This window comes from Mustelus asterias, chromosome 9, assembly GCF_964213995.1.
Source record: "Mustelus asterias chromosome 9, sMusAst1.hap1.1, whole genome shotgun sequence".
Classification (NCBI taxonomy): Eukaryota; Metazoa; Chordata; class Chondrichthyes; order Carcharhiniformes; family Triakidae; genus Mustelus; species Mustelus asterias.
In genome coordinates, this window is record NC_135809.1 from 101567366 (window position 1) to 101579849 (window position 12484).

Genomic DNA, 12484 nt, shown 5'->3' on the forward strand with positions numbered 1-12484 from the left:
ACACATGATGCTGTGTGAAAGCACAATTTGGCATCTGACATTTGGGATTTACTATTCTCTGAATTTTTAAAGCTGCACCTTTAATAGACGTAGCCTTTCAAAAATAGGATTGCATGCCATAATGCTTCGGCATAGTGACATCTGCCTGAATGTAGATTGCTTATCGTACCCTGTTACGGTGCATTTTCCAGCAGTGGAGGCAGTTCGCCATTGGCCACCAGCAGGATCATCTGGTCCTGCCAATGTTTACGGCATTTTGCGTGGCTCACCTGCTCCACCGCTGGCGAACACACTGCAGGGAGGGTTGTCTTCAGCAAGACCAGAAGATCCCACTGGCAGGAAGGGCCAGAAAATCCTATGTTTGCAACATCTGGCATAACTTCAAATTCATGTAAAATGAAGGCCTGAAAAGGAAAAAAGACTTGCATTTATATAGCATATTTCACAATCACAGGACATCCCAAATGCTTTACAGCCAAAAATGTGCCTCTGAATTGTAGTCACAGTTAAAGTATAGTCACAATTGTCATGCAAGAAACATGGCAGCAAATTTGCATGCAGCTAGCTCCCAGAAACAGCAATGTGATAATGACCACGTAATCTTCTTTTGTGATGTTGATTGAGGGATAAATAAAGGCAGAGGTAGCTGAGATCTTTTATATCCACCTGTCAGTTTAACTCCTCATCTGAAAGACAACACCTCCATCAGTGCGGCACTCCCTTAATATTGCACTGTAGTGTCAACATTGAATTTTGTGCTCAAGTCCTGGAATGGGGCTTGAACCCACAGCATTCTGACTCAGGCAACAGACATGTGATTGACATGTAATTGACATGTGACAGTATCACAAGTTATTGTTCTGGAAGAAATAGTAAAAATATATGGACTAGGGTGAAGATATCTACATTCAAAGTTTCCCAATGTGTTTACTTAAAAACCTGTTTTATTTATACATGTTGTACAGTGGGCGAGCAAACAATAGTTCGAAGTTTTCCCATTGCATCAATGACAAAGGAAAAAAAGATCAGCATACAAAACCAGCTCCAACAAAATATGCAAGAAGGACTACAGATTCGATCAGCAACCTTTCAGGTATACTTCGCCTGCAAATTTGTTCCAGATTAATTCATATAATTGTCACAGCACTGAAGGAGCCCATTCAGACTATCAAGCCCAAGCCGACTCCCTGCAAGCCCAATTTACTAAGTCCCTCACCCAGCCTTCCCTCCCTCACCCTTCAATAGTTTTCCCCTTTGGCGCTTATCCAGTTTCATTTTGAAAGCACAGATTGAACCTGCTATTGCCACTCAGTGCATTTCAGCTCATCACCACAAGCTGCAAATACTCTTGTCACCTATGGTTCTTTTGCCATTCTCCTTACAACTGTGTTTCTGGTTCTTTACCCTTCTGCCATTGGGAAACAGTTTCTCTCTGTCTGGAACCCTCATGGCTTCGAACATCTCTATGAAATCTCCTCTCAACTTTCTCTTCTCCAAGGAGAACAACCCCAGCTTCTTGTGGCTACCTATATAACTGAAGTTCTTCGTCCCTTGAACCACCCTTGTAAATCTTTTCTGCACCTTCTCAAAAGCCTTCAGATCCTCCCTAAAATGTGGTGCCCAGAGTTGGATCAATACTCCAGTTGAGGCCAAACCCTCATTCCACTGAACGTTTAATTAATGCTCATAATAACTTCCTTGCTTTTGTACTCTGTATGCCTTTATTAATAAACTCAACTGATAGCTGGGGTAAGTGGGTTATCCTATGAGGAAAGGTTGGGCAAGCTGGGCCTGTATCCATTGGAGTTTGGAAGAATGAGAAATGATGTTATAAAAGATGCTGAGGAAACTTATCAGGATGGATGCTGAAAATATATTTTGCACATCGGAGAGACCAGAACTAGAGGACACAGTTTAAAAATAATTTAAGACAAGAAATTTGAGAAGAAATTTTTCTGAGAGTTGTCAATCTTTGGAACTCACTTTCCCAGTATCTAGTGAAGGCAGAGCCATTGAATATTTTTAAGGAGAAGGTAGAATTTTTTAGAATATTAAAGGTTTCCCCCCATTTTTACAAATAACGCAACATACCCTCAAGGATTGGTACAGTACAGCATATTCATTTTTCCACACATACGCACAGAAAAGATCAGCAAATATCATTGCAATTGGTTTAGTTTATCAATTATAATTCGTTATAATCATTGTAATTGGTGCCTCCCTCCATATAGATAAAGGAAGGATATTACACAGAGTAGGGGTATCAGGATAAAAGGATAAAGCCATGAGCACGTGGCACAATGGTGCAAACCCTCAGAATAACAAGGACCAAGCTGCATGGCATAATGAAGCCCCTATGGTGTCAGATACAAGCAATTGGAGCCTAAAACCTTCAACCAATGAGAGGGTAACACAGAAAAAAGGGAACATCAGGATACAACCCCAAACCCAAGGCGCGTCATTACACTCACACACAGCATAATAGGAGCAAAGCTATACAGCCTCACAGAGTTCAGATAAAACAGAGCCCAGGTAACTAAACTTATCTCCAACCCCACGAATAACAGGATGCTATCTATTCGGGACACCTAAATCTATAATATAATCTCCACACCTTCTAAGCACAAATTTCCAAAATAGCTACTACCCTTGCCTACAAAGCCAAATAAAGTAAAACACCGTTAAAAGAGCAGCCATTAAGCCAAGGATTCTCACATCGTGCTTGAGCTCACCACAAAACAAGTCTCAATCATCTCCAGCCACACCCGACTGCCACTCCAGCTCCACCATCAACCGCAAATTTTAACCCATTTCCCCACCAAGGAGACCCAACTAGTTGGAAGAAGAATCATCAAGACACCCACAGGCAGGATATTCTGGGGAAAGATACAATCTTCCCCGCCCCAACAAGATGAGGGAAACCCCATGGGATCAAATATAGTAAATCAGAGCCTAAATCAGCACTCCACTGACCCAGATAACGAAAGAAAATCTGAGCGAGAGAGTGTAACACCAGGATAAGACCATATACATGATCACAAACCGTGCAGATGTTAACTTGAAACACCAGTTCATGGTGGTGTAAAGTTTTGTTTTTGGAATGGTGTCACGTTAAACCCTCACGGTGAATATCCAGCCCAGTCATCATGTAACAAGTAAAGGCCATCTATTAGCTTAAAGACAAGACAAATACACATGAATGGAACTGTAATACTCTTAAGGCAATTAAATATATGAATTACTAAACACACATTTTATATAGAAATTATCCCTTGTTCCAAGATATATCTGCAATTCCTGAACTCTTTAAGATTTTCCCATTCCCAAACAACATCCAAATTAAGTAAATCATTAAGTCAAATCCATCTTAAAGTTATGATACAATACACGGCTAAAGATCAAGTCTGGAAGACATCTTTTCCTGCTCCAGCGAAGATATTTAAATTGCCTTTCTGTACTACTTCAGCTCTAAGACTTCTTAAATGTTAAAATGGTCTCACGGCTGTGAGATATTAAACTGGCTCTTAGATTTTATAATTCCTTCTTGGCTGTTAGATCTTACAATGCCTGTCTCCCTGCTTCTGCGGGTGTTGGCAATTATACCCTGGCTTCCCTATTAATTATGACAATTGATAGTTTCATGGTCAACATTACTGAGGCTAGCTTTCAATTACAAAACTGCTCAATTAGTACTCAACCATGCCTTCTGTTTCCATGTATAGCTCTCCTTTTTGGTCCCTAAATGTCCTCACCCTTTCTCCTCTACCCTTTTATTATGTACGTGCTTATGGGAGACTTTTAGATTCCCTTTTACATTTGTTGACATTCTCTTATTCTCTCTTTATGCCTCTTATTTCTTTTCTCACTTCACCTCTGAACTTTCTATATCCAATTGTGTTAACAACCTGACATCCGCCATACAACACTCCTTCTATTTCTTCATGCTCTCTATCTTGTTCATCTTCCATGCAGCCTTGGCCATGGTTGCCCAGTCTTTCTCCCTTATTGAGGTGTGCCTTGACTGTACCCACACTAGCACCTCTTAATGAATGACCTTGCACCAGAGCAGGAAAAGACCTTTCCTGTTTACTGTTACAGATAATTAAAGTAGCATTTGATGAAGAAGTGACCTCTGAGATGGTGGAGATCTTCAAGAAGCACATAGTGAAGTTTCGGTATCCACAGTCAGTCTTCAACACTTTCGCCTTTGCTGCAGGTCAGAATGCACCACAGATAATTTTGCCAAAACAGAAGGAAAAAAACACTTCTTTTCGGTAAGTTTGAGAAATTAGACGAATTCTGGGACCACTGTAAAGGCATTAAGGGTTTTGTTGTTGACATCAACATAGCTTAAGTACAAACCATAATCTTTGCAATCATGGTTGGGATTGGTGGGAATGGATATGGTAGTAAGGAAACAGTTGCTTTGTTTGTCTACATTGGAAGCTATAGCAAATAAGAATGTGAGAAATTAGAAGTTGAAAACTATACATTTGTTATATCATAATCTGTATAGCAGCCATCTTGCATTTAACTATTGTCCAGGCCACAATTCCTTCAATATATATCTTTTTAACAAAGTGCACTTTAATATAAAGCTGTATATGGATAAATTTTAACAAAGCTATAGAATAATCAAATCACAACAAGACCACAATCAAACTGTAGAATGCAGGTCAGATCACTAACTCTACTGAGTTTGATATCGTGGTTGTGCTACTCTGGAGTGTCAAGTGGAGACAAATGCTTTCCCAGACGAGTAAACCAATAAGCCAGGCTTGTCACTGTTCCACTGGCATTAATCTTCTAGTAGCCAGCGTAAAAGTAAGTTTACAGAAACCTGGGAATTACAGGAGTTGCCTGGTGACTAAAAAATGAAGAGGTAATGCAGCAAAAATGGACGGTAACCAAATGCATGTCAGCAAAACATAAATTGAAACTACATATTTAAAGTAGTTATTTTGGCAATAATAAAATTATTTTTTTCATTAAAGTTTTTATAATTTCAGGGGCTTGGTAAGAATAATATAATCAGTGCTGGTGTGTTGAAATCGAGAAAGACTTTATGATACATTTTCTTAAACCTTTGAGAATTATTTTCCAATGCAGCATAGTGTTTTAGCATCTGCTCCTATTTAGACTAGTGAAAGCTTCTGAAGTTAACTTTAAAAAAATATTTTATTTATTTTGTATATTACAGCCATCCTTACCTCAGCTATGCAAAATGCAACTTATTTTCTCTGATTGCATAAAATAGATTGCCAATTAGTTTTGAGACTTGAAAATGGGCAAACTAACTTAGACCAGCTTGCTTCTTCAATTCTGTTTCTACATAACCAACCATAGAATGGTATGATATTTTGTAATAGAGAAGCCAATGGCTAGCGGAGGGTGTCCCCCACAGCTGGTTGGAGAACCAGTTGGAGGCTCTCATCATCTCCATGGGGAAGGCCCAATGCAATTTAAGTGCCCTCATTTAATTGGCTAGTGTCGGGTCTTCCATGCCATCAAGCCCATGGGGTGAATACCCCGTCTCTGAGAGCTGCCGGCCAGTCAGAGGCCGGTAGCTCTCCATTGCAGTCAGTGCCACTGGAAGAAGTGGCTGTCACTGCTGCTAATGATCCAAGGCCCTGCCCATGGATCCCGAGACACAGATGAGCAGGGTGGGATGGGGGTTGCAAGGGGAAGGTTGCCAGGGCTGGAGAAGGGGTAAGGGCTCAGAGACAAAAATGGTCGCTTTCAGAGGTGACCCCGCCACCCTTTCCAATGCTGGGTACTGAGTGCCTGACAATGAGGGACTCCTCGCCTACGAGACCACAGGCAAACCAGACAGGGTTTGTGCGTCAGCGTTTAGGTTTCAGGAGGCATGGGGAGCCATGCGAGTCCTTTTAAATCCCTAACACACCTTTAGATCCCAGTGAACTGCAATAATGAGCTTCCATGACAACCTGGCAGCTGTGGGATTTCCACATTGGGCCCTTCCCACCTCCAGCTTAATTGGGGTTAGTTTTCTCAACGCCAGGCATCCAATGTGGATACTCCTACCTTATCCACCCAGCACTTCTCAACCCCCTTCCCGACCCCTGCAATCATGCCCACTTCAGCGGGTTTCATTAATTTCTGCCCAATAGCTCGGGCTCTTGGCCCTCTGGTGTAAAAGTGGCATTTCTGAAGGTAAAATCAGAAGGACCAACAAATATAGAAAAACAGGAGTAGACCATTCAGCCCTTCGAGCCTGCTCCGCCATTCATTGTGATCATGGCTTAACCTCCAACTAGGTAACCTGTTCCTGCTTTTCCCCCATATTCTTTGATCAGCTTTCTGTAGTCGTGAATTCCACAGGCTCACCACTGTCCGGGTGAATAACTTTCTCCTCATCTCAGTCCTAAATGGTTTACCCCGTATCCTTAGACTGTGATCCCTGGTTCTGGACTCCCTTACCATTGGGAACATCCTTCCTGAATCTACCTTGTCTAGTCCTGTTAGAATGTTACAGGCTTCTATGAAATCCTCTCCTCATTCTTCTAAACTCCAGCAAATATAATGCTAATCAACTCAATCTCTCCTCACAATCAGTCCTGCCATCACAGGGATCAGTCTGGTAAACCTTCGCTGCACTCCTTCTTTAGCAAGAACATCCTTCCTTAGATAAGGAGACAAAAACTGCATACAATATTCCATGTGTGGTCTCACCAAGACCCTGTATAATTGCAGCAAGATATCCCTGATCTTGCACTCAAATCCTCTTGCTATGAGGGCCAACATACCATTTGTCTTTTTTACTGCCTGCTGCATGCTTACTTTCAGTGACTGGCGTACAAGGACACACAGGTTCTGTTGCACATTCCCCTCTCCTAATTTATGGCCATTCAGATAATCTACCTTCCGGTTTTTATTACCAATTATTTATTCATTCACATTATGCTTCATCTGCCATGCATTTGCCCACTCAACTTGTCCAAATCATACTGAAGCATCTCTGCATCCTCCTCGCAGCTCATCCTTTCACCTAGCTTTATGTCATCTGCAAATTTGGAGATATTACATTTGGTTCCCTCATCTATTTCATTAATATATATTGTGAATAGCTGGGGTCCTAGGACTGATCCTTGTGTTACCCCACTAGTCATTGCCTGCCATTTGAAAAAATACCTGATTATCCCTACTCTTTGTTTCCTGTCTACCAGTTTTCTATGCATCTCAATACACTACCCCAATTCCATGCACTTTAATTTTACATACTAATCTCTTATATGGGACTTTGTTGAAAGCCTTCTAGAAGTCCAAATAAACCACATCCACTAATTCCCCCTTGGCCAACTCTACTAGCCACATCCTCAAAGAATTCCAGTAGATTGTCAAGCATGATTTCCCTTTCATAAATCCACACTGACTGTCCAATACCGCCACTTTTTTCCAAGTGCTCTGCTATTAAATCTTTTATAATGGACTCAAGCATTTTACCCACTACCGACATAAGGCTGAATTCCTTGAGTTCTCTGGAACGTAGATTATCAGGTCCTGGGATTTATTGACCTTCAATCCCATCAATTTCCCCAATACCCTACAAATACTGATTTCCTTCAGTTCCTCCCTCTCACTAAATCCTGTGTTTCCCAACATTTCTGGTGCGTTATTTGTGGCCTCCTTTGTGAAGAAAGAACCAAGTATGTATTTAGTTGGCCAGCTCTTTCTTTGTTCTCCATTATAAATTCCCCTGTTTCTTACTGTAATGGACCTACATTTGTCTTCACCAAGCTATTTTTTTTCACATACCTATAGAACTCTTGCATGTTTCACGTATATAAAAGAACTAAATTTGTTTGAGTCATTCAGTACTCAGAAGAAAGTTCTGTTTAGTTTTATAGTCAGTGACCTCTATATTGATGTAGAAAGTGCATACTGTTTTTATAATAGCTTTTATTGTAATGAGCAATAGCCACAATTAAGTAACATTGCATGTAAAATTATGCTTTAAAATGATACGGAATACTCTTAAATTCTTGAAGTCTGGTTGGCAATTTTTCATAGTTAACATAATATTTGTCCCAGAACTGGAAAAAACTGAGTGCTTCAATATATATTTACTGATTCTTTCTGAAATGATTTTTAGCACCCTTTCCAAGAATATTGTAAAAAGTGCAAAGAAGGCTGGAAAAATGACTATAGGCCGTCAATATACAGTGAAAAAGAAACCAATTGTTTTAACAATAGATGAAAGAGGCAATCGGTCGGGCTGGAACGAGGAAGATGATGTTTCAGGTAAGATGGAATATATAAATTAATGAATAAAATATGGCAGATGTGGAAAAATTGGAGGTCATTCACTTTGGGCCCATGAAAGATAAATTAAAGGGCGGCACAATGGTTAGCACTGCTGCCTCACAGCGCCAGGGACCCGGGTTCAATTCCTGCCTCGGGTGACTGTGTGGAGTTTGCACGTTCTCCCTGTGTCTGCGTGGGTTTCCTCCGGATGCTCCGGTTTCCTCCCACACTCCAAAGATGTGCAGTATGCAAGTTAGGCGATTGGCCATGCTAAACGGACCCTTAGTGTCAGGGGAATTAGCAGGGTAAATATATGGCATTACGGGAATAGGGCCTGGGTGGGATTGTGGTCAGTGCAGGCTCGATAGGCCAAATGGCTTCCTTCTGCACTGTATGGATTCTATGATACTATATTTTCAAAATGGTGCAAAACTAAGAACAGTAGAAGAGGAAAGAAATTTTGGAGTTCAAGTTCAAATCATTAAAGGCCAGTAGACGGGTAGCAATGAAAAATGTGAATGGAGTTATCAAATTTTTTTCCAGTGGCTGGATAAAGAAAGAGGAGAAAGTCCTGCTTCACTTGTACAGAGCTTTCGTTAGATCCCATCTGGAGTACTGTATTCAGTTTTGGACACTACACTTCAAGAAGGATATATTAGCTTTGGATGGGACGCAGCACAGATTCCCCAGAATGATACTGGAACTTAGAAAATTAAAATTATGAGGACAGGTTGCATTAACTTAACTTACATTCCTTTAAGTATGAGAGGTTGAAGGATGAGCTGATTGAAGTGTTTAAAAGTTAGTGTCAATATGGAGAAATTGTTTCTTCTAGTGGAGGAGTCAAGTTCCACCTTGAATAATGGGCAAATCCTCAGTGTATTCTTTCTTAGAGAGTATCAAAACCTGGAGCAGTATTTAGGTCATGCAAGGAAATAGGATGGACTGAAGGATTAATTGGACCTAGGATCCCATGGGAGGGAAGGGGCAGGGGAATAGAGGGAGAGGAAGGACAAATTTGTACAGCAAGGGAGGCAGCAGAGGTGGAGTTAGAGGAACACACGATGCGGAATTTTCCCGTTCCACCCACCATGGGAATCGTAGTGGGTGGGACTCGAACCATGCAAAGGTCTATTGACCTCGGGCAGAATTTTCCAGCTTTTGAGCGAGCACGGCCAGAAAATCCCACCCAGGGAGTCGGAACAGGATTGAGGAGGAGAGAGATGGTGGATAGGTTATCAGACATGGAAGCTCTCAGTCTGAAGGAGACTCAGCAGTTTCAGTTCATTGTTAGGGGTGGTGGTTTGGAGAGAGAGTTGGGTTGTGAATTATCAGAGGCAGTGGTTATCTACTTAAAATTAATGGCTCAAAACTTGCTGTCAAAGTAATGGCAATGCTAATAATGATTGCTAATAATTATGTGCATATGCTACAACAACTTTAGGCGATGGGTAGATGTGTAGATGGTAGATGTGGAAATCAGAAATGTGGACAAACTGGTAGAATTATAATATTCTGTTGATAGCTTTGTGAAAGGGGTATCCCCTTATTTGGCTGCCCATTTAACCACATTTAGCAGCATGAAGTTCCTTAAAAGGAAATGTAACTTTGTTTTTACTTTTTATTTCTGTTTGTCCCTTTTTTTAGCTCTTAACCAAATCTTTCTCTTGATTTCTCTTTCTGTACAGTGCAGTAAAGATTTACTAGGATGCTACAGGGACTTGATGGTTTGAGTTATAAGGAGAGGCTGGATTGACTGGGACTTTTTTCCCTGGAGCATCGGAGGCTGAGGGGTGATCTTATAGAGGTCTATAAAATAATGAGGGGTATAGATGAGCTAGATAGTCAACATATGGAAAAGTGTAAAATTATACATTTTGAGAGGAAGAATGAAAATTAGCAATATGAACTAAAGAATAAAAGAAAGAAAAATTTGCATTTATTTAATGTCTTTCAGGCCACTTGATCATATCACTTTACAGCCAATGAAGTACTTTTGCAATTTTAGTTATTGTTGTAGCATCAGAAACATAGATGCCAAATTCAACACAGCAAACTCCACAAAACAGCAATGTGATAAAGACCATGAAATATTTTCGTGATGTTGATTTGAGGGATGTTTATTGTCCAGACACCAGGGATAACTTCCCTACTCTTCCTCGAAACAGTGCCACAGGGTCTTTTAAATTCACTCAAGCAGACAAATAGTGCCTCGGTTTACTGTCCCATCTGAAAGGCTCCACCTCTCACAGCACAGCACTTAGTACTGCACTGGAGTGCCAGCCTTGATAGTTGTGCTCAAGAGCTGGAGTTGGACTTGAACCCAAAGCTTTATAACTCCAGAGGCAAGTCTGCAATTCTAGAGTGGGTGCAGGGTCCTGATGGTATGTATGTGCAAATTGTTGAAGGTGACAAGGCAGGTTAAAAGAACAGTTAATGAGACAAAACTGAGGATGTTGTGGCGAATCTTTATAAAAATGGTTTTGTCTAAACTGCAGTTTTCTGTTCAATTCTGGGCATCACACTTAGGAAAGATATGTCGGCACTTGACAGGATTTTAAAAAATAGTTTAAAATGTTTCCGCAGATGAAGGCCTTCAGTTACAAGGATAGATTCGAGTTTCTCAGGGTGTTTCCCTTAGAGAAAAGAAGGTTGAGAGGAGATTTGATATAGGTGTTCAAAATCTTGGTTTAGGCAGAGTAAGTAGGGAGAAATTATTCCCATTGGTGGAAAGGAGCCCCAATTTAAAGTGAATGGCAAAAGAACCAAAAGTAGTACGAGGACAAACGTTTTTCAAGCAGCAAAATGAATGTACTGCCTGAGAGTGTGGTGGATGGAGATTCAATCATGGCTTTCAAAAGGGTGTTTGTTAATTATCTGAAGATAAATAATGTACAGGACTACAGAAAATGTGACTAAGTGAGTTGGTAAAGCAGAGAGCTGGCAAGAAAAAAGACAGGGAAGTCCATATAGCCTCTTTTTATGCCGTTATAATTTTGATGATTCAGTGTTTGATGCCCTGCCACCAGAAACTTTGGGCCTTTTTTTATTCAAAATGTTCCAATAGAACAATACAAACCTTGTAACAGCAACAAATACATTTTTTTTTGAGTCAGACATTGTTGCTTGTTTCCACAAGAAGTACTGTAGATAATGGTCTGGTTTTTGCAGTAAAAGTAATTATTTATCTATCAGTGCTCACTGTTACGAAAGTATAGACTGAAGAACAATTTCCAGGGACCATTTAAGCACAGAAATCATGAAATTGCCCCCTCCCTCCAGAAGTTGCACCATCTCGACAAGAAGCTTGGCATTGAACCACATGAAACAGCATGAAGCTGCTGAATTACTAAAGTTGGGGCTTTCCTATTCCAATACAAGTAAATTTATGACATTGTGATGTTTTAATTCCTGCCAAACAACCTCCCTTGCACTGAAAATTAAGTTTTACAGGGTTAGGCTTAGTGTTGAATCTCATTCTTTCTCATTTTTATTATTGGAGATTTTATATCTCTTTTAATTCCATCTTTCTTTCCCTCTTTACTGTTACTTCTGTACACTGATAAACACAAAATTCAATCCATTATAACCAAGCTCCAAAGCTGCATGGATCTCTAAGGAAGTGCTTGATAATTGGCTCATTTTAATCTATCTACACATGAGCCTTTGAAATATACTTTCAGCTTCAAAGAGTTGAAAAGAGCAACTTTGCCAAAGAGTATATCTACTAGGTTAAATAACTAATGTTAATGTTATATATATCAGGAAGGGCAGAGGTCCTAGTACTGATTCCTGGAGAGTAAGTGGCATTATGTACCCTTCATATCCACAGTGTCACTTTCCCTTTTATTCTATGGGCTTCAACACTGCTGGAAAGTTTATTATCTGCACTTTATCAAACACTTTTGGAAATCTGATCCCTGGAGATTGGTTCACTGTGTTGGGTCCTGTATTTTGGAAAACTTCATTGTTTGGCAAGCCAAAAACAACTGCCCGATTCAGCAACATTTAGCCTCAATACAGGAATTCTTTTCCTCACCTCCCAAATGGAACAATTTACTCTTTCTGTTGTGAATCTTATTTCCATCAGAATCATCCTGTGTTAGTGGCTGTTGATTTCCAAAAGTGTTTGATAAAGTGCAGATAATAAACTTTCCAGCAGTGTTGAAGCCCATAGAATAAAAGAGAAAGTGACACTGTGGGTGTGAAGGGTACATAA

General features: G+C 40.3%; 1 protein-coding gene across 2 annotated transcripts in view; it reads left to right on the forward strand.

Moving 5' to 3' along the window:
* The window catches only part of sbf2 (SET binding factor 2), a 555079-nt gene that overhangs the window by 471176 nt on the left and 71419 nt on the right, over window positions 1-12484 (forward strand). For both annotated transcript variants that reach the window (XM_078220692.1, XM_078220693.1), the window contains exons 23-25: window positions 966-1093; window positions 4099-4274; window positions 8114-8262. In XM_078220692.1, coding sequence (XP_078076818.1) covers window positions 966-1093; window positions 4099-4274; window positions 8114-8262 — 453 coding nt within the window. The remainder of the gene's footprint in view (window positions 1-965; window positions 1094-4098; window positions 4275-8113; window positions 8263-12484) is intronic.